General features: G+C 43.8%; 1 protein-coding gene and 1 long non-coding RNA gene across 3 annotated transcripts in view; one reads left to right on the top strand and one right to left on the bottom strand.

Annotated features, from left to right (window-relative positions):
- SETD1A (SET domain containing 1A, histone lysine methyltransferase) overlaps positions 1-17,339 on the bottom strand; it is a 31,046-nt gene extending 13,707 nt beyond the window's left edge. For both annotated transcript variants that reach the window (XR_014494235.1, XM_083377849.1), the window contains exons 1-14: positions 17,130-17,339; positions 14,729-14,868; positions 13,129-13,281; positions 10,153-10,248; positions 9,028-9,298; positions 8,822-8,928; positions 8,124-8,344; positions 6,942-7,971; positions 5,235-6,143; positions 3,292-3,468; positions 3,047-3,134; positions 2,660-2,793; positions 1,952-2,027; positions 582-854 (exon numbers count right to left, since the gene is read on the bottom strand). Coding sequence is in view for 1 of the 2 variants with exons in the window: in XM_083377849.1 (XP_083233975.1) it covers positions 582-854; positions 1,952-2,027; positions 2,660-2,793; positions 3,047-3,134; positions 3,292-3,468; positions 5,235-6,143; positions 6,942-7,971; positions 8,124-8,344; positions 8,822-8,928; positions 9,028-9,298; positions 10,153-10,248; positions 13,129-13,266 (3,520 nt within the window). In the remaining variant the exon portion in view is untranslated. The remainder of the gene's footprint in view (positions 1-581; positions 855-1,951; positions 2,028-2,659; positions 2,794-3,046; positions 3,135-3,291; positions 3,469-5,234; positions 6,144-6,941; positions 7,972-8,123; positions 8,345-8,821; positions 8,929-9,027; positions 9,299-10,152; positions 10,249-13,128; positions 13,282-14,728; positions 14,869-17,129) is intronic.
- A 414-nt stretch (positions 17,340-17,753) lies between these two features.
- Positions 17,754-26,353, top strand: LOC310650293. The gene is made up of 3 exons (XR_014494345.1): positions 17,754-18,260; positions 23,673-23,852; positions 26,128-26,353. It is a non-coding gene; the product is annotated as an uncharacterized lncRNA (long non-coding RNA).
- The last annotated feature ends 2 nt before the right edge of the window (positions 26,354-26,355 follow it).

The following is a 26,355-nucleotide window of genomic DNA, read 5'->3' as shown; positions in this document are numbered from 1 at the left end:
CTCGGTTATGGTGATGGTTGCACCACTGGAAGACCTGAAGGATGGTAGGGTGGAAGAGAGCTGCCGTGTTCAGACTTTACTTCCGTAGGAGCGTAAAAGAAAAAGAAAAAAGAAAAAAAAGATGCCACGTGATTTGGTGACAAGCTGAAGATGGAAAGACAGATGTTGAAGAAAACATCCAAGGCTTTATCTCCAATCAATAAAGTATCGATGGATGCCGAAAGCTCGTAGAAATAGGCCAGGGGAACAAAGCTGAGATGGGTTAACCTTGGACATATCAGTTCCAAGGCAGTATCAGGAAAACACTTGGAAATGTCTAGTACGGAAAGACAGAACTGAGGGTTATTGGCAGAATAGCGGCACCAAAAACCATAACACAGACTGAAGTCATCTAGGGACAGCAAACATATGTACAAAGCCCCGAGGGGTTGTTGTTGTTTTTTAATGAGTGGCTGCAAACCGGGCAAATTAGTCCTAGCTTCAAAGCACAGGAATTGTGATAAGATGCAGCTACTCCTCAACCTTCATTCCAGAAGGACCAACAGGCTTTTCCTAGGGAAATCCAGAGCTCAGCATCTCACCTTGAAGCAGAGCTGCTTCTGGCTTCTTCTTGCCCATCTCAATATCTGTTCCTGGCCATATTTTCTCTTCCACGCTTCCCAATGACTCGGATGGATGGGTATCTGTAGCAGAATCATCTACTTCCTCCGTGCTCTCAACCTCCTCCTCATCAGACGAGGAGGATGACAAGGAAGAGGAGGAAGAGGAGCTGGTTTCTGAATCAGAAGTGCTGTCACTGTCCTCGTCAGACTCCTCATAAGGTGAATACTTGGATGAACCATCGCTATCACGATCTGTGCCAAGGATAAAGGACAAACAAAATAATCCCAAGGCTTCCCACATGTTGCATGATGACGGGTCCAGAACTTAAGCCTCCTCAGGATTACATTATTATTGTTGTTGTTTCAAAGGAGAGCAATACATTTCAATGTGAGAAAACGGAAGAAACGGGAAGGCCAGATTTTAGACACTTATATAATTCTTTGTCCTTTCTTCTGAACTGAAAAATACCTGAAAAATATTTTCCTTTTATACACTAGTAGGAAAATAAATAAGGCCCAAAATGGATACTTTACATCGAGTTTAGTTTTGGATTTTAATCAGATTAAGCAGTGAGTAGCACATGGTGGCTCAGTGGGTTAGGACGCTGAGCTTGTCGATCAGAAGGTCGGCAGTTTGGTGGGTCAAATCCTGAGTGCCGCGTAACAGAGTGAGCACCTGTTACTCGTCCCAGCTTCTGCCAACCTAGCAGTTCGAAAGCACGTAAAAATGCAAGTAGAAAATAGGGACCACTACGGTGGGAAGGTAACAGCCTTCTGTGCGCCTTTGGCGTCTAGTCATGCCGGCCACATGACCACGGAGACGTCCTTGGACAAGCGCTGGCTCTTCGGCTTTGAAACGGAGATGAGCACCGGCCCCTAGAGTTGGAAACGACTAGCACGCATGTGAGGGGGAACCTTTACCTTTACCTTTAGCACATAGATATATTTATATTAGTAACACTGCTAAATCCCAATGGCTGGCTGACCTACAGGGCAGAGAAATGCTCTGAAAATTACATGATGAATGGGGGAGATAATCTTGGGAGTGGTGGTGGTCAGTGCACATTTGGAAAAAATTAATTCATTAAAAACTGTGCTAAACACATTTCTAAGAATCTGAAATTATTTGTTTAAAGAATTTACGTGGCTCTCCACTGCAGCTCTCCAGACAGCATACAATAACACCCCCACTCCAGAACCCAGATACGGTTTCAATTTAAACCCAACTTTAAACCTCCACAGGTATTAACAAACTGTTATTACGATTAGCACGATGACGTAGGTAACAGCATGTCACCATGTATGTCATCTAATGAGGTCCCATCAATGAATCATTAATTGAAAAATACCTTCAGATTGTTCCCTCTTTCTGCTGCGTCCTCTGGCACCTTGTTCATCTTCTTCGCCCCGCTCTTCCTCTTCCTCCTAGGAAGGCAGTGACGTCAACTTCCTCCAGGACAAGCCCATTACCCCACTCATCCCCCCCAAAATGCATCCATAGCAAAGTCTGGCTAGAATTCCAAAATCACAGAGCAGTAGATTAATCTAAACCAGGGTCCCCAACCCCCAGGTCCGTGGACCGGTACCGGGGCGTGGCATGCCAGCAAGTGGTCCGCACAAACAAGCGAAGCCCCAACCGTGGGATGCAGGCAGCACAGAAAATCACGCACCCTCCAGTCCACGGAAAAACCTCTCTCCATGGAAGGGACCCCTGGTGCCCAAAACGTTGGGGACCCCTGATCTAAACAATGTTGTTCTGAATTCTTCATGGAAACCATTTATTTTATTTTATTTTTTGGAGGCTTTTTTGGAGAAGCGTGAAAAGAAAAAGACAGGAGTGAAGGCTCTCCTGAGAATCAACGTGCCATCTGACCAAACACCTAAGAGTAACTCGGGATCTAGAGGTCAAGAAGCCTTCCGCAACACACAGTAATTCAAACTGTTTCCAAGCTAATTTGTGGTGGGGGCTAATCACACACAGAAGACCAACCAAGATCAAGAGTACGTGAGTGCCTTGCTGGCAGGAGCAACTCAAACCATGTTACGTTTCCTCTCACCTTCTCTGAGGAAGAGTCCTCAGAGGCCTCCTCTCCTTCGCTGTCCAGACAAAAAAGTTTCCGCCGCTTTCCTGGACCTTTGATCCTTTCATCGTCCCTCTTGGAGGTCTTGGCTATCTGTGAGGATTTTTTATCTGCAGAGTGGAATAGAGAGGGAAAAATGAAGAAAAGAAGGGACACGACACCAAGGAACAGCCATCTCCATTTCCTGCTGCAGCCAAGGTGCGTCACACCTATTCAGACTGTAAGCCGGAGAGCAGGAGCAGCCTGGTTTTTAATTCAGATCGTGGGCAAAGGATACCAATGCTTTTGTAAGAAAAAAAAAGTGTCACCCTTTTGCCGAAGGTTAAAGTGTATAAACCACGATCCGGAGGCGAGACAACGTACCTTCCTCATCCTCTTCCGCCGGAGTAGAGGGGCGGGGCTGCTTCACTTCGCTGCACTCCGAGATTTCCGAGGGTTCTTTCCTTTTCACCTGCGGCCAAAAGGAGACGGTGGGTTTCCCCGAGCAGAGCGCCATGTTTCAGAGGGCAGTCAAACTAAACCCGCCCCTTAAGAGAAACAGGATTTCCACTCTGCACAGCTTCCTGAAGAGGCTCCCAGCCCCAGAGGAGACCCCTGGGCCTTTTTACCTTGAAGGAGGGGAGCCTGAGGACTCCTCGAAAGCCAGTGCCAAAGCCAAAGCCCTCCAGGCCACCGGTCCCGCCGCTCTTGGCCCAGTCCACCAGAGACAGAAGGGCGGGATCTTTCAGTTTGGTTTTGTCTTTCTCCTCTTCCTTGGCTAGCTGTTTAACGGTGTTCTGGAAAGGCTAAAGACAGTAAGATTGCGGCATTAGTGGGAATGGTTAGGGGCAGAGGGGAAGAAAGCAGCATTCCGGATGTGGGGAAGAAAGGAAGAGTATGCAACAGAAGAGTCTTCCGAAGTAGGAAGCTCGGCCTACAGAACTACAGTTGTTTTGTAGTCTTGAGAACTATTTTTGCTAATCTCACTCAAAGATCACGAAATAGCTCTCTTCTCATCAAGGCTGGTGTTCCAATTTCTCTGTAGTGTGGCCTACCTTTATTTCACGCTACCCTACAGCTCTCTACATGGGGCTGCCCTTGAGGACCACTCGGAGGCTCCAACTGGTACAGAATGCAGCCGCGAGAGTAGTGTTGGGAGTCTCCCGATACTCCCATGTTACACCTCTGCTCCGTGAGCTGCATTGGCTCCCAGTTGTCTTCCGAGTGAGATTCAAGATTCTGGTAATGGTTTTCAAGGCCCTACATGGCATGGGTCCGGAGTACCTTAGGGATCACCTGCTGCCAGCGTCAACTTCCCTCCGCCCTGTACGTTACCACAGAGAGGGCCTCCTCAGGGTGCCACCGGTCAGAGAATGCCGACTGGTGGCCCCCAGGGGAAGGTCCTTCTCTGTGGGCGCCCCGGAATTGTGGAACCGTTTGCCGGTTGAGCTCCGGATGGCACCCGACCTTCGCTCCTTCCGGCGCGATCTGAAGACTTATTTGTTCGAACAAGCCGGCCTGGCCTGATGGGGGGTGGGTTTGGATTTTATTGTGGTTTTAAATATATTTTAATTTATTGTTAACTTGGGCATCTTGTTTAATTCCTTTTTAATTTTTGTATTTTGTATTTTTATATGTTTGCCCTGTTCACCGCCCTGAGTCCTTCAGGAGAAGGACGGTATACAAATAAAATTATTTATTTATTTATTTATTTGTTTTATTTACTATCATCCTCACTTATTGGGGCATAAGTGCTGCTTTCCTGCAATAAAGCACGACTGTTATGTTCATAAGAAAGCTATTTCCAAATAAACCATATTACGGCTCAAGAAGAGGGACTCTCCCATCTGAAGGCCATCACTGCTCTTTTGATTTCCTTCGTAATGTTGTAGCCATAATTTTAGACACCCAAACCCATCATTAAAGAAATAACTTGTAAAACATATGAACAGTTATTTGGGCTATCTGTCTGTCTGTCTTTCTGCCCGCCCGCCCGCCTGCCCATCCATCCATCCATCCATCCATCCATCCATCCATCCATCCATCCATCCATTCCCCAATACTGCCAAACTATTCAAACAGACAATACAGGTAGCCCTCAACTAATGACCACAATTAAGCATAATTTATGCTGCTAAGCGAGAAATGTGCTTTGTCCTACTTTACAACATTTCTTGCCACAGTTCTTAACTGAATCACTGTAGTTGACAAGTTAGTAACCTGGTTGTTAGGTGAATCTGGCTTCCCCATTGACTTTGCTTGTCAGAAGGTCGCAAAAGGGGATCAACTGACCCCAGGACTGGGCAATCGTCATAAATGTGAGCCAGTTGCCAAGCATCCGAATGCAAATCATGTGACCCATTAGGGATGCTGCAACAGTCGTAAGTGTGAAAAACGGTCATAAGTTCCTTTTTTTCAGTGCTGTTGTAACTCTGAATGGCCACTAAATGAACCGTTGTAAGTCGAGGACTACCTATACACAAACAAGATAACCTATCTCCCATTTCCTTCCAATTTGCCTCAGATTGGGGGGGGGGGGGTGACCCACGTTTTTTTCATTCCGCAAAATCACCTTGGCCTTTTCCTCTTTGCACTCCCACCACTTGTCAAAGGTGCTGAAAGCCACATTCTCCACCATCTTGCGATTGAGGTCTCGCTGCATGATGCTCTTCATCTCCTGCATGAGGGTGGCAAGGACACTGTCCACCACACAGGCGTGTGGATCTTCCGGAAGCGGTGGGAGCGGGGCCGCCTCTTCCTGATATCCCCAAGGAGCTGTCCGGAAATCAAGCAGCTGCTGTGGAGGCGGTAGAGGCGGCTGCTCTGAGGAATGTTGTTGTTGCTGCTGCTGCTGCTGCTCTGAGGTCCCAACGGCTGATGGCTGCTGCATGAAAAGTTGGTCTCGCTGGAAGGGGTGACTGCCCTGCTCCAGCAAGTAGCCAGCACCATACAGAGGACGCCCGCAGAAAGAAGCCGCGTCCCGGTGGTAGGAGAAAGGGTCCTCGTACTGGCCCTTGTTTTGCCGCAGCTGTTGAAGGCGGCTCAGCATCTGGGTTTGCATCTGGAAAGACATGGGCATCCCACCCCACTGGTTGCCAAGCCGGTTCATCAGCTCCATGGAGTTGACAAAGTCGTAGATGTGGGGAGCACCACGGCCTCCACCCACCACATTGGCTCGTCCTCTGAAATCGGACAGGCGATGGCCGTGCCGGGGACTGACCTGGCCAAAATTAGAGAGCGAATGGGTTTTACCCGCCAGGTGAGGGAGGGAGACGGACATGAGAGGCTGGATTGGATAAGAGGGCGGTGCTTCTGGATGATGGTGGGAGGTAAAGGAGGATACCCCCAACTGCATGTGGCCCAGGACTGATGGCATCACGGAAAAATGTGGGTCGGACACCCCCGCCACAGGAGTTGGAGGCTCAGCTTCGGCTTCATCTTCCGAAATTTCCATGTCTTCACCCGATGACTGCTGAGATGCCTAATTAAGAAGAGAACAGCCAAGAAAGTGTCAGAGCGAATTAATTAGGCAGGACTCCCCCATTCCTGCATTCTCCTCGCCTGCCCAATTTAATAAAGTTGCTGATATTCTCAGCTTAAAAATCAAGGAAAAACAGAGCCACATCTGCTAAACTTTAAAGGGCTCGATTACAGAAAGATTACTAGCCTGGTTTCTAGTTCTAAACAGGCTCTGACTAAACAACCCATTTGAAAGTTCCCAAGAATTGATTATCTGCAAGGTCAACCACATTACCATCTGACAGGCATGTAAATTAAGCTGACATACTATTAAAATAACTCAGTATGTACTTAAAATTACAAAGTTTTCAATACAGACAGACAGGGAAAATGTACACCTAGGCATATTACGATCTAGCGGGCTTGTGTTCAAAATTGCAGAATGTCTATGGAGATTCAGGGTTGTCCCAAAGGTGCTTTTTTTTCAAGAGGCAACTGGACTTTGCTTTTCTTTGAAGAGGTTTCGCTTCTCGTCCAAGAAGCTTCTTCAGGTTGCTCCATTCTATTCTCCTAATATTCTTTGGGCACTAAACTTACTATTTTCACAGGCCCATTTAGGGGTTTGCCCTAGATACTTTTTTTTAATAAACTTGTACTTTAGCAAGCTTCCTTAGACATTAGCCCTGAAACATTCCTCTGTGTGAATGGTACTGTTCAGCCCCAGAAGGTTGCTTGTTCAGAGACTGTCAATAGAGAACCGCTCGTATCAATTCTATTAAGCAAAACAAAAACAAAAAGTTTCCAAACCCCGAAAACTTACTCTGTCTTGCCCATTAGCCTTTGGGGATTCGTCTCCTGCTCCCGCATCCAGGGCTGGCACCACATCTTCAAAGCTGACTGGAAGAGGGGGTGGCGGGGTGCAGGGGCCATGTGGCTCTGCTCCCTTTGAGCCCCCTTTCTCTTCCTCTTCCTCTTCCGTATCTGAATTGAGAAAAGAAAACTTGGACCGCTGCTCCTTTAGCAGCATCTCAATGCGGGAGTCCAAGCTGCTGTGCTGAGCAAAGGGCACACTCTCGTTGGTGGTCTCAGGGGCAGGGGAACCAGAGCGGGCCGGTGAGGTCTGCACAGCAGGCGAATGGGATCGGTCATCAACCCCTAGGGCTACGGTCACGGCTGGACTGACGTTCTCTTTAGTTTCCTGAGCAAGAAATTCCGTGGGAGGCAGGGAGTTGGCTGCAAACGTTTCTGCCGTGGGGAGCAGCCGATAATCCTGATCCACAGCGTGGGATTCTGCAGGCACCGAGAAAGGCTCCGGGGTGGCTGTGTAAGATGGGTAGAGCACACTGGGTGCTGGGAAATGCTCCACGCTCTGCTGGGCAAAGCCATGGCTGTTCTGGAACTGAATGCTTTCTGCTGCCGTCGTCACAGAGGAGGAGCAAGCTGCAACCACCACACAGGTGGGAGGAGTAGTGGTGGTAACCGCGGACGAAAGAGTAGAATCATCCCGTTGAGAACGCTCTCTGTGTCGGGAATGGAAGCCAGAGTCCTCTCTTGGATGAGAGCGATGAGAGGAGGAGGAGGAGGAGGAAGACCGCCCTGAGGTGGATGAGAGGCGCTGATATCGGCTACTACTGGTTGTGGCTGCACTACTGCTGCCGCCGCCGCCACCAAACTGCTGACTGTAAGGGGGGTAGTGATGGTCATTGCTGCGATAGTGAGTGGAGGAAGATGAAGAAGATGAAGAGGATGAAGTATAGTGCCGGCGGAAGTACGAGTCTGAAAAGCTGTTCTCGTGCCGAGAGGATTTGTATGACTCTGCCTGGTAGCTGGAGTAGCCTGGGGTCCCTTGCCTTGGAGAGAAAAAGAATCAGTCCCATTAGCATCTGCCCTTCCTTTCTGCCCCTCCCCGCCCCATGAACTTACTCTGAAAAGTTAATATATTATTTAAGATCATTTCCCCAAATCTTGCCACGAGGGGGTGGGGGTGGGGAGAAACCCTTACCTGCTAGAATAGGCAGAATCCTGTGAATACGGCGTTCCTCCCCGTGGGGTATACGGAGTCCCCTGGGACTGTGGTGTGTACTGGCCATAGGAAGAAGGTGTGTCTTGTCGGCCACTGGAGTACGGAGTGTCCTGAGAACAAGGGGTGCCGTTGCCAGGCGTTGAAGGCATTGCATTAGTCGGGTACAACGAATTGGTCGAATGGTGTCTTCGTGACTCTGACTGTAAAAGGAACGATGTCGACAAAAACTTGTTATCTCTTCTTGCCCAGAGCTCACTGGTCGCATGCAATGCAAAGCCGAGTGGCTTGTGCCAAACTACCAAATACGTAAGCCTCTGTCTTAGATGACACATAACAGGGTTGTATTTTTTTAGCTCAGCTACCACTCATCTATTTACCAAAATTTACACATGGCAAAACTGAAGACTGAGCTGCATGCCTAAAGCAAGGCGTCAGCATCTGCCTACGGGACACAGGTAGAGTTGCAGGTGGGCAATGAATGCAGTTCAGCAAAGAGAAGGGAGAAGTATCCGGGCTGTATCAAGAAAGCAGAAGTTAGTAAGAAATTCTCTCTTATCGGGCGATCAAACAGTTAAGCAAATCTTAAAACAGAGAAGAAAATCGACAGGGGAGACCTTCCGAAGAAACAAAGGGACACCGAACTAATCCGGTAGATTCAAATAGGTTTCTAAAGTTACCGAGTCAGCTGAAAACTTTTCATTCAGCATTTTACTTCCAGTTGGGACAGTATGAGGTGTGAAAGAGCCATTCACAATCAGTTCGTAATATTTCATACGCTGTTGACCTGTACGAACAAAAAACAAGCAGTCGGTAGGAAGCAAGTGCCGTTCAAAATCAGGGAGACGATGCTGAATTAGGAGGGCGACTAAAGGAAGAGCATTACCTTTGATGTCAAGTTGGGCATGAATGATGTTGCCCATGACTGAAGTGTTGTGTAGGTTCTTGACTGTCTCCTTCGCCCCCCTCGTGCTGGTGAACAGCACCTTGGCCAGACCCAGGTGCTTGCCGTTCTTTGGATTATACAGAATCTCAATCTCCTCAATGTCGCCATATTTTTTGCACATCTCACACAGAAAGGATTCCTTGATGTTATCATTCAGCCGGGCAAATGTCACCTCCTTCAGAGGGATCTGGCCCACATAGTACTCGTCTAGCTGCAGCAATGACAGAAGGCAAGGTGGGATGAGGAAGCTAAAAACAACCTCTAGTAAGTTAACATACCAACAATTAAGAAAATATTCAACTGGCAGTTGGCAAAAGTTTTTTTTTAAAAAAAAATGCTGATAAAGGAGAGACTCGGAAATCAGAGTTCTGCTGGACTGAACTTTGATCAGCTAGGCCCAGATCTCTGGTCCTTGAAGTAGATGAAGCAGATATTTCTCCACTTAAATCCCAGATCATATTATTTCAAGGATAATTTATTACCATTTCCCTGGCAGTAATTTCCACTAAAACTGACACTTTTGTATACACCCGGACACACTCTTTGAATATCCTTTATTTACAACTTTTGAAGGTATCCTACACTTCTTTGGAAAACTCTCCTTCTTCTTTTTATTTTTTAAGTTGAAGCTCATATTTATTACCCACTAATATTTCACCAAAATGCACTCAAAAGAAGTACAGAGAGTCTAACAAAACACAGCAATATGGTCTGTTCTCCTGGGAGCCCCTACTGATGTTCTTGCTATTCAAATCTGACCCCCCAGTTGTGAGAATTTTAGTTTTTATAAAAGATCTGTAGCAATCTCCTTGAATACTATCTTATTTTTTCAGCATCAGTGTCAAAGGAAGTAGACATACATGCATACTGTTTAAACTGACAGGACTCAGCTTCTCTATCAACTTACTCTTGTCTTCCAACCTTCTTTATCCTGAGGAAAGGCAAAGGAAATCCCAGAATGTATTTTCAAGTAATACAGGTGTGCTACTGATCTTGTGCTAACTGATCTGGAAGCTTTAAGAGAACTGGAGAAAAATGATCTATAATGAAGTAAGCATAGTTTACCTTAAACTTTGGGACAGGAAGAGAAAGATCTCTGGTTTTGGACCATTTCCTATGTCTCGGATCTTGCAAAACCTTTACAGGAGCATGACCTGAATCCTTGAGAAAAAGATTAGAAAGCGGCGGTGACTCAAAAGCCTTATTGACAAAATGGCGTTAAGTACTTCTCAATTTTTTATCAAATTAATATAGTTGCCCATTGCGCAGATCTGACTCTGGGAGATGTATATTAAAAACAGAAGTACAATTAAAATCATCAAACCATTAAAACCTAAACATATCTATCGTACATTATCTAGATTCATATTCTGAGACGGGCAACATATCAATAAATTATCATTTGCAGCAAAAAAAAAAGGTCATAAAATCAAGCATGACTCACTTAACAACCATATCACTTGGCAAGGGAAGCTTAGGTCACAATTGTGGTCCTAAGTCAAGTATTACCCATATATGGACTCACAAATGTGAATTATATGGCACTAATACAAACCTTGGGGGGGGGGGAAAAGATTTAAAAATCACGGTCGGGTGATTTCCTTTGCAGGATCTCAATGTCTTTGAAATGATTTTGTCACTATTAGTTCTGCTGCTTAGGGGCATGCCCAGGCAAAGCAGCGTTTAATAAAGCAAAACCTCACCGGCTATAATGAATGTGAAACTGACATTCTGTACAGGAAGGGAAGAAATAAATATTAGAAAAGATTCATTCCACTTCAAGTCGTATCTTATTTCAAGGAGATCGTAGCTTGATCTCCCTCTGAATGACAGAATGTGGACTCTTTTTTTTTGGAGTTCTTTTGAACTTGTTTGTGCTCTACAGTGCTAAAGCTAAAATTGGCATTAAGAATTTAAGAAAAATTAAAGGTGTATGTGATTTACATGACTCTATATTCATATTATCATCTGCCTAATCCAGAAGTAGAATATTTAAAAAAAAAGCATTTAGGCAAAATCAAGACAAAGCATCTAAAGCTGAGTTATCAGAAAATAAGTTCATTCAAATTTCAAAAACAGTATATTAGAAGGGGGGAAAAAAGAAATAAAATTTAGAAAAAGGAGTGTTCCAATTATAGGGATATGCAAAATGTTTCAACCACAAATTGTGAAATGTCCTGTGCTGAGTGCAATATAGTTTGTTGCTTTTTAGAAGTATTTTGAGCTTCCAGAGTTAAAACATTTCCATAGTGCTTAACATAAGCCATTTCATGAAATGTTGGGCTCAAAGCATTTCACACACCTCTATCCAATTACATTAACTATTAGATAAATTTATTTCTGGATTCTTCTCAATAACACTTTCCCCACAAATCAAGCATAATTTAAACATTCCAATCCTACACCAGGATACACTATGTATTTCAGAACAAACCATACTGACCTTAAAATAGACTGTGATAGTCTTTATTTCACAACCTGAACTACTGGGAACTACATAGTAAGATGTCACTGGAATTCAGATATTTAAATAGGTTTCATGATGCAAATATTTTGACTGAAAACATTCGCATAACTCAGCTTGATACAGATTACAGTGGAATATACTTTATATTTCAGTGGGATTTCAAAATATTTTCTTTTCAGGAAATTGGAAGAACAGCATGTTGAAGAAGACAATGTTAAGCATCAACACATAATTTTACCATGGATGGCTTAGTGCAGGGATGTCAAACTGCCGGCCCAAGGGCTGGATACATCATAGCGAAACCGCATCCACCCCATTGCCGCAATGGCAAAAAAGTCGCAATACATCGCGACACGTCATGCGACGTTGCAAATTTGACACCCCTGGCTTAGTGTGTAAAAGAGAAAATATGTAAGTATGATTAGCAACTAAGAAACAAGGACTGTGATTTTCACAGTGCTTCAAGGCCTGTTCCCATTTCTAAGAATATCTTCAAAGGAAGCCATTTCTCTTTTATGATGGCTCTTATTAAGAATTGATTGGGACCTTAAAAACTAACAGAATCTTATTTATGGAACTTGGGGCCTGTCTCTTGCTTTAATTAGAAAGGAAAATATGGTTGTCCTGAACTTCTCCATTTGCTGTTACACAGTACAGAGAATATGAAAAAACAGGATTGGAAATTATAGAGAACTTTATGCTTTCAGTATTATACCAGCACTGTTTCACAAGCCTTAATCGTAAGAAACTAACTTTCTAAGAAACATTCTTGGAATTTTTGCCTTCATAGTCTAATACAGAAAAACTTATGATCAACATGTGTTAGAAAAGTAAATTAAACTCCTGTTGATTTCAGTAGAGTTAAATGCTTAAGCACACTAAGAAAATCACTGGCAACTATGAGATTTAAGCAAAAGCCTAGACTAAATCCACTCACTAAAATCACCACCATTTTTTGATTCCTAGACCATCAACAGGTTCAGGCGAACCACAGGTTTCTATATCAGAGACAACCCACAAGGTCCACTAGCCAGATTTCACAGAAGAAATCTAGCGCACGCTAGACAGTGCAAAACATTATCAAAATTGGCAAGTGGTGGAGCCTAGATGATGTTCCTAAAAGCCAACCTCAATATGACAGAAGGAAATATTAGAATCTTTGGCAATGGCCCTTTTGAAAACGATGGAAATCACTCAGGTTTTTGCATTAGCTAATTTACATAATCTAAAACTATAATGACACACACAGAAAAAGAGCAGGTATTGAATGGGGAGTCTGTGGCAGTCATGAAAAAGCTGGACAAGGATCAGCACAAAGCTGACTCATTCAAAGATTTGTGACACACTACACTGGATCTACTCTCATCTAAGAGATGGAAAGCAAACTAAAATGTTAACACTCAGCAAAATACAGTGCACGAAGAAAACAGGAGAAGCAATATTAGAATCTAGAAAAGATATAAAAGAAGACCTAGAGATATTGCCAAACATTAGATCATCCATCCTCAGCAGCAGTGACTCACATGCTTTACAATTTGGAAAAAAAAATAAAAAACCCAACACTGTCCACTTACATTAGTGCTGAAATGCACTCCGTCATAGCGGTAGATCTTGTGCGGGCCATCCTTAAGCATAGGATCAACGATGAGCTTGTAGTTTCTCCACTGGAAGTTAGGGGTTTTCTGGAAGTCACCCCCACCTTCCTGATCCATTCTGACTCATTTACACTGCAAGATGCACATGGAATCAAAGGAATATATTAAATCATGTGTCTATTTCCAGCAGAAGTTAATTTCAATGAGAAATTCTACTGCCATCCACCTCTGAAACTTTCATACTCAGAATCGCCATCTAAGGATATCTTTCTGTACATAAAGGAACCAGAAGTTTTAATATTAAGCACCATGAAACAGTCTGCTCACAAAATTTCTCCTGCATCTATTTCAAGATCTGTTTGACATTCCCAGTGCTACTTACTGAATTCAGAAGGCTCAGTGGCTTATGCCAAAGTATCTGACTGTGCAAAGTTGATTTTGAAAATAGCTGAACTCCAACTGCTGTGTTCACAAGACATCCTAAGTTAGAAGGCCTGGTTTATGTACCTGCTCACTCTTTCCTTGAATAGTGCTACTAAATGTCAAGTCCTACTTTGATATTCATTGTCTATCATTCTATGGTCAGTTTACCATAATTGTCTCAATGCAAGATATACAATACTTTGGACTAGAACAAACCACTAAAAGATGGGGTCATTTTCAAGGAACCAGTGGGCATATTTATATTTTTGTATTTAACTTTTATGTATTGCCCTGTTCACCGCCCTGAGTCTCTTGAGAGAAGGGCGGTATATAAATTAAATTAATAAATAATAAATAAATAAATAAATATTAATCAAGGCTTCTAGCCTACAGTACAAAGCTAATGTAATTGAATATACTTCGAACAGAACTGCCTGGACTCGTGATTCTGTAGTCTTACTTGTTTGTAGGCAGAGTGATTCTGCAAAATGTAGCACATAGAAATTTGCTTAAAAGCATTTAAACAAGAACATTCAGAGTTTTTCTACTTATCTTTTTCTGAAAAGAAAAGCAAACCTCTATTTCTAATGATTATGAAGAAATATTTGGTTAGCAAACGATGTGCAATCTCAGAAATTGAAAAAGGATCAAAGTAAGATGGGATCTTTGTTATATGAAGTAACAAAGAAAAATAAGCTGATGCCAAAAAGTTCTTGAAAATCAGAAAACTTTCTTTAAAAAATATAACATTGCCTTGTGGAAGTATTTAGAAATGGGATATCTCCTCTATGCAGATATCCATCTCTGCTTCAAACCATTCTGGAACTGAAGTAATGTAGACAGATGCCTGACCAAAATCTGTTGGGAAAAACCTCGTAGCAATATATGCTACAATATTATAAAATTATCATATATTTTTTAAAAAAGCATCCCTATGTTTTAATCTATTTCATTTTCATTTGACCCTAAATCAAACTTTTGTGTCAACGTATTCATAATCTGCCAGATGAAAATATTGAATTAATTTTAAGTAGAAATGCAATCTTGGAAACCCTTGTAACTTACATTCTACTCTGCTAATTGCATTAGGACAAGCATACATATCTCAGAATACACAGACATTATATCACAGTAAAAGAAAGGAATAAACTTAAACCTGTTGTAGATGATCTCTTCTGTGGTCAAACTACTGGTAAATTTCAACGTATAGCTATACAACTATTTTTTTTTCTCCTTCTCAATAAAACCAGGTAAGAGTTGATTCAATCCATAATTTGAAACAGAATATCTAAGAGACTAGGAAGAAAGCAGAAAAGTGTTTTAAAAAGCAAGCAACATGACATTCTCATGAGGGATTCAAACTTGAATTCTGAAATATTTTCAGGATGTAGTATTTTAGCATTCTGATTTTATATGCAAAAATTCTGATGATGGATTAAATCTAGATATGAGGACTCAAATTTGAACTTTTGGAGATGGCCACTTCCGTATGAAGAAATTTAGGTTACAAGAAAAAAAATAAATTAACCGAAATATTCAAATAATTAAAAATTGAACAATATTATTTATAATCAAACAAAATGGAGCAAACTAAACCCATAAACAATAAACTAAGCTATGTTATAAAATTTCCTGTGGGGAAAATTCCCACAGTTCTGTTCTTTTGCCAAGGGAATAATAAATAGCATAAACATAATATTCTCTAAGCCCACAAGGCCTTATTGACAAAGGTTTGCCTTCCTTTCAGTTCCTTAGTCTATAATGTTTCTGTCTCAAGTATTTCTTCCCTATTTCTTTAGTTAAGACCCTCAATCTATGTGTTTGCTAACAACAGGTCTAATTTCTTGATCCCTATCTTACAGAAAAGCGGCGTTTCCAATTTCCTGCCCGTCTCAAATAATTAATTCTCTTCGATAATTTCCCCATCTCCACAAGGAAGATACCATCTCTTTCTGCTTCACCTCCCAATATCTCCACAACTCCCCGTTTATTCCCTTCTCCACCCTCATCTTTGATTCCCAGTGTCCTGTCTCTGTAGTGTAGAATATTTATTTATTTATTTATTTATTTATTTATTTATTTATTTGTTCGGTTTATATACCGCCCTATTCCCAAAGGACTCAGGGCGGTTTACAAGGCAAAATTTAAAAACCCAATCTAAAATTAAAATAAATCAAATAAATAAATATTGTTCTCCCACTAGTATTGCGGATCCTGCTAATATTGCTGAGTTCCCCCCCCCCCAGGCCACAAGAGACAGCTCTCACCTCATCCTCGCTCTTCGAAATACCTAGCTTCCCCACCACCCCACCCTCCCTTATACACCTGACACTCAAGTTTAAACAGTTGGCACAAACTGTACGAAGAGGGGTAAATGAGGACCCAGATTGTTGGGGGCAATAAGCTGACTTTGTAATAATGCTGCTTGGGGGTGTGTGTGTGTGAAAGCCCTAATAAGCAGGCATATACATAGAATGAAGGCTATTGCTAAGCACATTGATTTGTGCTTCTTAGATTGTAAGCCGCCCTGAGTCTTCGGAGGAGGGCGGGATATAAATGGGATTAAAATAAATAAAATAAATACAAATAAATTAAGACTTGCCGAAGGGGGTGGTGGTGTGTGCCTGGGTGGGTGGGTGGTGGGGCTGACTGGAGAGGCATGGCTCAACCCTGAGGTACAATCCTCAAAATCGTCCCCTTCCCCCCCTCTGACCAAATGGCTCCTCACAGCTTTTCGTGCCAAAGCTCCCCTTTTCTGTCTCACACACACACACACACACACACACACACACACACGCACCCCGCTTCTCTCCTCACCAGAAATCGTCTACACCAGCGTTTCCCAACCTTAGGAACTTGAAGATGCGTGGACTTCAACTCCCAGAATTCCCCAGCCAGCTATAGCTGGCTGGGGAATTCTGGGAGTTGAAGTCCACGCATCTTCAAGTTCCTAAGGTTGGGAAACGCTGGTCTACACGACAGCATCCCATTCTTAAGAAAGGTAGCCAACTTCCACAACAAAGCTCTCTCCCAAGCTTCCCTCGTTCGGGAGACCTGAGAAACGCTACCTTTCGGTGCACGTGAGAACGATTTTCTCTCTCTCTCTCTCTCTCTCTGAGGGAAAACCGATCCCGCCTCTCTCTCTCTCTCTCACCACCCCTCACCCGGGACCCGGTCCTGCCCCGCCATCACCCCTGAGGGGCCCTTTCTCTTCTTCTGCACCTCCTCCTCCTCCCTGGACCCCGTGTCGGCTGTTCCTCCCCCTCCCCACCCCCCCAAAAAAAATTACACCTTCCCATTTCCAACTCCCCCCCCCATTCCTCCTCTTCCTCTCCCCCACCCCCCCTCAGGGTCTTCCCCTCCCCATCAGGTATCCCCGGCCCCGCCCACCAGATGCGCGCTCGCTCCTCCGTGCGCGGCCCCCCCCCCCGCACCCAGCACAGCCGTCACTCAGCCGCGCGCCGCTGCGTCTCCCATTGGGTGGAGGGGGGGGTGTCTCGCGCTGCGCCCCCCCCTTGTCCTTCCCCCCCCCCCGCGCGCGCGTCACCTGCTCCTACCCGCTCCTCCCCCCCCTCTCCTCCGCTGAAGGGGGGGCGCGCGCGCGGCCCCCTCCTCCTCCTCCTCCTCCGGTTCGGCCTGGCGCCCCCGCGGCGCTTCGCGCTCTCGTCGCTCGTCTTGCCTTTCCGCCTCGCGCCCTGTGAGGGAAGGACGAGGGGAGGGGGGAGAGAAGAAAAGAGGGAAGGGGGGAAAAAGGGTGACAAGCCGCCGCTTCCACCGCCACCGACAGGGACCAGGGGGCGGGGCCAACGCACACAGGAGAGAGCGTCCCGCGTCAGAGCTCGCGAGACTCGCGCTCCTTTTTTTTTTTTTCCTCTCCCCCCCCTCCCCCGCCGCACTCCCTCACGAACCCCGCCTCCCGCGCAAGACCGGGCGGATCTCCTGTTGTTCCTCGAATCGGTACTTTCGACGCGAGCGAGAGCGGGGGGGGGGCGGGGGGCGAGAAAAAAAATCCGCTTCCCACCGCGACCCCTCCGAGCACGCTGCCCCGTTTCTCCGGAGGCTTTTCGGGCACTCGGAGGCGCTTTGGAAGTTTTCCTAGCCTTCCCGCGGAGCGCTACCTCGGGGCGAATCGGCCGTTCCGAAATGTCCGCCGGAGCCCTTTGTGAAGGGAAGCCAGTCGGCGCTTCCGTCCTCGCAGATTCTTCCCAGGCTGACAGGGAAAAAAAGGCGCGTCGTTTCGGGGACTTGGCGGCGCGCCCGGGTGTCGTGACGCCTTGTGGGCGAGAGGGGGCCCCGCTCGAAATGTTTCGCTTGGATTCGCTGGAGGACGAAAGCGCGAGGGGCGAATCTGCCTGAGGAAAGCCGCCGCTCCTTCTAACGGGACCGGCGACGCTTTCGCCTCAGAGGTGAAAAGCCGGCGCTCCTTTTGCCGCGGGGAATGAAGCCAAAATGGAGACTCGAGTCCCTCCAAAGCCGCTTTGGCTCATCCACTTCCAGCTAAAAAATGGAAACCTCGGGGATTTTGAGTCCCAGAAGAGAAACTTAAGACGGAGGGGACGCCTGGCTTAACCTATAGGGCAGTTCGGAGACCGTAGGATCTGCTCAGGCCCCCAAGTCGAGAGGGACAGACTTTGAAACTTTTTAGCTTTTTCTTCGCCGTGTGGCAGAATAGTAGTTTTTCAACACAGGTGCGTGGGCCTCAGCTTCCACTGGGGAATCCAGCAGGGAAGAACGCAACTGTTTCTCTCTGGTATTATTACATAAAAATCAATTGGCTCCCTGAAGTTTTCTTTGGGATGGGGGGGGGGACATGCAGTTGAAAAAAAGTATTGCAGTCCAGTCAAATATGCATGCATCCTCCCCCCCCACATGCCAAAAATGTACCTTGAAGACTAACAAATTCAGGAGGCGCTGTATTCTCAACAGGTGCGGGACAAGCAGAAATCCATCCCATGGTTAACATTAGAAAAGGTTAATCATCCCATTAATAATAATAATAATAATAATAATAATAAGAAGAAGAAGAAGAAGAAGAAGTTGGAAGGGACCTTGGAGGTCATCTAGTCCAACCCCCTACTCAGGCAGGAAACCCTATACCATTTCAGGCATTTGTCCATTCTGTTATTTATGTCACTGTTCACCGCCCTGAGTCCTTAGGGAGAAGGGCGGTATACAAATCAAATAAATAAATAAATAAATAAATGGCTGCCCAGTCTCTTCCAGTGTTGGAGCATTCACAACTTCTGGAGGCCAGTTGTTCCACTGGTTAACTGTCAGGAAGTTTCTCCTTAGTTCTAGCTTGCTTCTCTCCTTGACTAGTTTCCATCCGTTGCTTCTTGTCCTGCTTTCTAGTAGAATGTCAGTAATGCATTCAGAATTTGACCTGTTAGTGAAACTTTTTGAAGCTTTACCGGCTCTAGAAATAACGGCACTGGGAAAGCTCAAGGTAAAGCCAGAGATGATGATCACTGCTTCATTTCGTGACTCATTTCCATGATTTTTCTGGAACTAACAGAAAATTCCCAGATATTCCTTGTAATTAATGCCCAAGCAGCCTGTTGAAATCTGCACTAGATGTATTTTATAAAGTAAAGTGCATCATAATAAATATAGGAGGTAATAAATTTAACAATAGGTTATGCTTTCCTGAAAAATGATATTCAATGCTTATTATAATAGTATTTTTAACATAACAGTCTCTGTAAGGTGATGGTGGTTAGATTTTTATATTAGTCCTTATTGTTAACATTGGTTTAAATATATAAGTATTTTATTGCTCAATACGCATACCTAAAGTTACTTTTCTGATAAGTTATTGCATTTCATTATTCTTTCTCCAAGTAGTGTGGAGGGTTGTATAGTGTGGAGGATGGTGTGGAATTTTGATTAAAGACTAGGATCTAGAACAGGGGTGTCAAACTGGTGGCCTGCGGGCCGGATACATCAAATGCAGGCCACGCCCACCCCATATCTGCAAAGGCAAAAAACGTGATATGTCATGATACATCATGTGATGCAATAAAGTTTGACACCTGTGATCTAGAACAATGTTTCTCAATCTCAGCAACTTTAAAATGGGTGGATTGGGGGATTCTGGGAGTTGAAGTTGCACATCTTAAAGTTGCTGAGGATGAGAAACACTGAACTAGAAGATCTGGGTATGAATTCCCCCTCACCATAGAGGTTTGCTGGGTGATTTGGAGCCAGACACTAAGCCTGATTTATGCCACAAGGTCATTGCCATGGGGATAAAGCAGGAGATAGGTAGGAGTGTTTATGCTTGTTATTTGAGCTCTTGAAGGAAAATCAGGCTATGAATAAGAAATACTTTTGTGAACAAACAAAATTCTGTTGATGGCTTATAAGGCATGGGAATTAAATTGGTTAAGCAGTTGTTCATTGTACTGAAATATATGAAGAAATTCCAGTAAAGTATTAGCAAATCAGAGGACAGGCCACAATGGAAATGAGTGTTTTTGTATAAAAGGGGAAAAAATGGAGAGTGGTTTAAGAGAAAAGGTGAGTGAGTAAAGGACAGACTGAAATTAAATTAGTTTCCTAAAGCTGAACAGAGTTTTTTTATTGTAAGCTACCTAGAGTCACTTAGGTGAGATGGATAGTGTAAAAATATGATGAATAAAAAAATAAATTATTGATTACTTTGGAAATACTAAAGCAGTATTTTACCTCTGTTGAGCTTCTTATTGTTATTAAACTAACAAGTAACTTTGGACAGTGGGTGGTATATACATTTAATAAATACATAAAGTAAATAAAATAAGGCTTGGGTTATTTCTTTCAAAAAAAGGGAAGCAAACATGAATAAATTTTACAGCCCTGGAACTTTTGATCACTCAGAAAAACCTGGTTAACATTGCTTTGACACCTACCTAAACTGTAAAGTTAGTAAACTTCATAACTTTGGGGGATAATTATTTCAATGCAGTAGCTTTTTAAATTTTAAAAGTATTTTTTTAAACTTTTTCTCTTTAAATGGCTTCACATCTAAGTATATTTAGTTGTAAATGGTGGTAAACAGCAAAATTCTAAAATTTAGAATAATAAACCCATTTTTCACCATGTATCAATTTTTTAACCTTGAAATTCCTTTGATGTGGTGCCTAAAGGACTATTTGCCATCTCATTCTTGTTTTCTTATCCAAAGGGGATATAAATTGGGATTATAGTTAAGGACCCACTATTCACATTATCAGGTTACAAATGTAACAATATTTTTAACATTTGAGCCAGAATAATTGTGTGTGTTTGTATGTGAGTGTGTGTTAAAAACCTGTGTCCACGTTCATACAGTGAAAGCAGACATCTGATTTCAACATACTACCCGTATGACTTGCTTCCTTAAAAGCTGCTTTGCTTTGAAATGTGGAATGTAGGTAGAACAACACTATTATTTTTCTCCACTAGATGGCAATACTATTAAAGTCTTAAAATTTAGCCACTGGATGATCCTTAAAAAGACATGATTGACACATAAGCAGAAATAGGATGGTTTTTTTCTGGTTTTGGCTTCCATCTCTTCTCAGAAATTGTCCCCTTTTATCTAGTGCCTTATTTCTGTAGTTCTCAAAGCCACATTTGCAGTTGCATTAGCCGTATGATTTTGTTTCGTATGTAATATAGCCTTAGAAAGGATGGCCAGTTATACATGGGCAACCTGTTCCATAATTACAAGAACCCTTTAAAATAGATTATGCTGAGTGAAATAATGGTTTGAAGTCTTCAACACAGCCTGCTGAGTTTCTGGTTCTTCCTAATGCTAGTTTGATTCTTGCCCTGATTGATTTCAAGCAGAGTACAATTTAGGTACTTCTGGAATTTCAAGTGTAACGTTTATTACCTTATTCTGCATTGGCTAGGCTTCATACATGCCACACTTAGACCAAAGGGTGTGAGAATGGACATGTAAAACTTCTCTGTCTGTCTCTTGAATGTAAATTACAAGGTCTTTCCCCATTGAAGGCCAAATAAATATCTTACAAGCAGCAGTGATTTGAAGCCACAGCAAACAGGCCCAGCCTGTTGACAGACAGTAAGGAAGATGACTTTAACATAAATGGGCAGGGGGTTGGGAGTGGGTGGCACTGTTTTACAGTGGTTCTCCTCCTACCTCCTGGGTTGTTCGCAGTCAGTGTTGGCAGGGGGGCAGAGGTCGGCCTCGAGGCCTCTCGTTTGTGGAGTCCCTCAGGGGTCGGTCCTCTCGCCCCTCCTGTTCAACATCTATATGAAGCCGCTGGGTGAGATCATTCGTGGTTTTGGGGTGGGGTATCATCAGCATACTGATGATACCCCACCCCAAAACCACGAATGATCTCACCCATCACCCAATGATGATACCCAACTTTTTATTTCCACCCCAAATCAACCCGGTAATGCCCTTGCCGTGATGTCCCGTTGCCTGGAGGGGGTAGGGGTTTGGATGGGGAGGAACAGGCTTTGTCTTAATCCCGACAAGACCGAGTGGCTGTACATACCGGCATCTCGGGTTACCCAGTTTATTCCATCTTTAACTATGGGGGGGTGAGGTGTTACCCCCCCCGAAGATAGGGCTCGCAACTTGGGCATCCTCCTTGATTCACAGCTCAGTTTAGAAGATCATATAGGAGCTGTGACCAGGAGGGCTTTTGCCCAGGTTCGCCTGGTGCGCCAGTTGCGGCTCTATTTGGACCGAGATGCCCTACGTACAGTCACTCATGCGCTCGTGACCTCTCGGATAGACTACTGCAATGCTCTCTACATGGGGCTGCCCTTAAGGACCACTTGGAGGCTCCAACTGGTGCAGAATGCGGCCGCGCGAGTTGTGATGGGGGTCTCCTGATACTCCCATGTAACACCTCTGCTCCGCGAGCTGCATTGGCTTCCAGTTGCCCTCCGGGTGAGATTCAAGGTGCTGGTGATGACCTATAAAGCCCTAAATGGCATGGGTCCAGATTATTTACAGGAGCACCTTCTGCTGGCGTCAACTTCCCATCGTCCTGTGCGCTCCCACAGAGAGGGCCTCCTCAGGGTGCCGTTGGTCAGGGAGTGCCGGCTGGCGGCCCCCAGGGGGAGAACATTCTCTGTGGGCGTGCCTGCCCTCTGGAACCAGCTCCCTGTTGAGCTCCGGATGGCTCCCGACCTTTGCTCCTTTCGCCACAACCTGAAAACTTGGTTATTTGAGCTTGCTGGCCTGGACTGAGGGTTTGGGATTTTAAATGTGATTTACTTGTTGGGGCTAATTTAATTTAATTTATTTTTAACCTTGTATATTGTGTTTTAACTGCCTGTACACCGCCCTGAGTCCTTCGGGAGAAGGGTGGTATATAAATCCAATAAAATAAATAAATAAATAAAATAAACAAAATGGATTAAAATACCCCTTTAAGTCCAAAACATTGATATAACATTTGGCAATAGCTCAGGCAGATGCCATCCTTATTCACTGAAGGCTAAGAAGAAGGAGGTGATATAACATAGACTTGGAAGATTATTATTATAGCCAATCTCAGTAAAGATAGTTTTAGCCTTTCTATGGAATTTTATTTCCTGGTCTAATCTATTTAGTGGGACTGACGCATAGCTATGCCAAGATCCCTAGAGCAGAATTGATTGCCACAGCAAACTTCGTTTTTACAAAATGTTAGGGAATAGCAACCAGAGATGTGTATAGTTTTAAAAAATGTCTTGTTGACATGAAGCTTGATTCCTGGCCTGTACACTGTCATTATTTTCTTGGCAACAGTAAGGATATGTCATCCTTTTGCTTTCTTCCAGGATGCTTTTTAGACATCCCTAACCATGTCGAAACTCTAGTGATCCAGTTAACTCTGGAGATCAGCAAGATCAACTGTGTACAACCTGCATTTATATATGATAAAGCGGTAGTTTCTGCAACCCTGGTCAAATTGTATGTCTCAATGAATTCCTAAATAAATGCAAGATAACACTGCCTTTTTAAGGTATTACCGTAAGTTATATGTGACAGCTTTCTGCTAATTCGAATGAGGCTTACTCTTTATGTGCAGTTTTTAATGGATTCAAAATATATGCAAAAAATTGGATATCCTTCCAGTTGATTGACTGCTATTTTTTTCTCCCTACAGTAAAAAGGTGATTGATTTATTAGGCCTAAAATTAGCTGAGCAAAGTTAATTCCACAGATGAACAATTCTAACCCTTCTAACCTTTTGGACTGTAATCAGACTGTCTGGTTTCAATAACCATGCCCCCCCCTAAACAGCTGCCTTAAGAACTGGAAAATGCAGATCATTTCTTCTGACAAAGTAAGGAGAAATATTCCTTTCCCTTTCCCTCCTCTCTCTCATCTTTCAGTTAGTATTTGAATTGTGGGAAACATTAAATGAAAATTATATGGAACTGTTGAAGTCAAGGAGAGATCTGGCAAGATCAAGAACAATCTCTGATATAATTGCCTAAAAACTTTGAACAGCAGAGCAGAACCCACAAATTAATAATAATAATAATAATAATAATAATAATAATAATAATAATAATAATAATAAATAAAGTTGGGACCTTGGAGGTCATCTAGTCCAACCCCCTGCTCAGGCAGGAAACCCTATACCATTTCAGGCAAATGGCTGTCCAGTCTCTTCTTAAAAACCTCCAGTGTTGGAGCATTCACCACCTCTGGAGGCAGGTTGTTCCACTGGTTAATTGTTCTAACTGTCAGGAAGTTTCTCCTTAGTTCTAGGTTGCTTCTCTCCTTGACTAGTTTCCATCCGTTGCTTCTTGTCCTGCTTTCAGGTGCTTTGGAGAATAGCTTGACTCCCTCTTCTTTGTGGTAGCCCCTGAGATATTGGAACACTGCTATCATGTCACCCCTCGCCCTTCTCTTCTTTAAACTACACATACCCAATTCCAGCAACCGTTCGTTCCCTATATGTTTTAGCCTCCAGTCCCCCAATCATCTTTGTTGCTCTTCTCTGTACCCTTTCTAGAGTCTTGACATCATTTTTACATCGTGGTGACCAAAATTGGATGCAGTATTCCAGGTGTGGCCTTACCAAAGCATTGTAAAGTGGTATTAGTACTTCACGTGATCTTGATTCTATCTCTCTGTTAATGCAGCCTAGCACTGTGTTGGCTTTTTTGGCAGCTGCAGCACACGGCTGGCTCATATTGAAGTGATTGTCCACTAGGACTCCGAGATCTCTTTCACAGATCCCTCTCTCAAATTCTGAATATCCTCTGTTCTGCTACACCATCTTTTCCCTAAACAGGGCAGGTGAGAGTTCAGTTGGTCCAAGATGCTATTTCAGCAACCATCCGTTAGGAGAGACCACCTGTCTTTAGGGTGCCTGCATCAGGAAAAGTCCCTTAGGAATCTGATCTGGGTTTTTCTTTTTTTTTCCTGATTAGGGTAAGTTTGCATCCCACCCTTGCACCCCAGATGCAGCATAACCATCAACAATAAAATATTTTGAGTATGTCTACAAGAGCGGCAGATAAAGGAGATGACATCCAATCCAGGTTGAGCTGTTCCAGCTCCATGTCCCCTTGGGTGAATCTTCCTGTACACGATCCCACATAATAAAGTCTGAGCATGTGGAAGATGTTAGTGCAAAAGTTAAGACTAAAGAGCCCTTTGATGGGCTACCTTTCTAAATGCAGGGATACCTGTTGGGGAAGTCATGATATACGCAGTCTAATTAACTCTGGGAGTGATCTATTTATTATTTAATTTCAGCATATTTTGGTAACTTGACTTAGACAAACTTCCTTTTTTTTTCTTTAAAAACATTTTATTTTAAAAATAAACATGCCCCCAATTGGCACCTGCCCTCCTCCACTTATAGAAATGAGTCCGAGAATACATGATAAAGCGTGTACCAAGCTCTTAAGTGTGTACCATTCACAAGTGTAAAAAGTCTAGCCCTGCATGGTTAAGATCTAAACCACCTTTGCCCCTCAGGTGCGTTGGAGTAGAGTTAGGGAAGCTGTGTTCCAGTGCATTCAGAAGATGCCAAGCTAACTAAGGCTGATGTAAACTAAGCTGGTTTCCAAAGCATTTTTAAAAGCCAAGCTCTGAGATGTACAAGTAATTGAGCTGGCCTAGTTAAGGCTAAATTAATTCATGTTTTAACCGGAAAGTGAAGCATTGCTTGATAAAAGGTGTTGAGTGTTTAGCGGCCGCTGTGCTTCAAAGAATTATAGCAGTATTCCCAGCCAACTTCCCTGCACTGTCTTCTCCTCTGAGACATACTCATCATCACTGCTTGCATGATCTAGCACTGTGCTTCTTCAACCTCGGCAACTTTTAAGATGCGGGGACTTCCAACTCCCAGAATTGAAGAATCCACCCTGCCATGCTGGCTGAGGAATTCTGGGAGTTGAAGTCCATGCATCTTTAAAAAGTTGCCAAGGTTGAGAAACAGTTCCTGGGAATGTCAACTGGGCTTCCTGTATGTCTAATTCTGCTTTGATTCCCTCTCCCAGCTTCCTACAAGCACATCCTGAAGATATGTTTTTTCTTCTCCAATAAAACAGCGGTAGAATCCATGATGGCGAAAATTTCTCTCCCATCTTCTCCCCCAGCTACTTTGCTCCCAAAAAAACAAGAGGTGGATCCGTGCGGCTCCTTATTCTAAGGAAGCAGAACTCTTAAGGGGAAACATCTGAGCATTCCTGAAGAGATGAACAGCTGAAGACCAGAGGATTCAGCTGCACTACTTCCTGTTCAGCAGGAAATCAGCTACCACTGCGGCTGCCCCTTTGATAAAGACCCATGTGCATGTTTTGCAATTGGTTTGATAAAGAGCTGCC

The sequence above is a fragment of the Vipera ursinii genome (assembly GCF_947247035.1).
Source record: "Vipera ursinii genome assembly, chromosome: Z".
In the NCBI taxonomy this organism is placed as follows: Eukaryota; Metazoa; Chordata; class Lepidosauria; order Squamata; family Viperidae; genus Vipera; species Vipera ursinii.
This window is presented reverse-complemented; position numbering and strand designations above follow the sequence as displayed.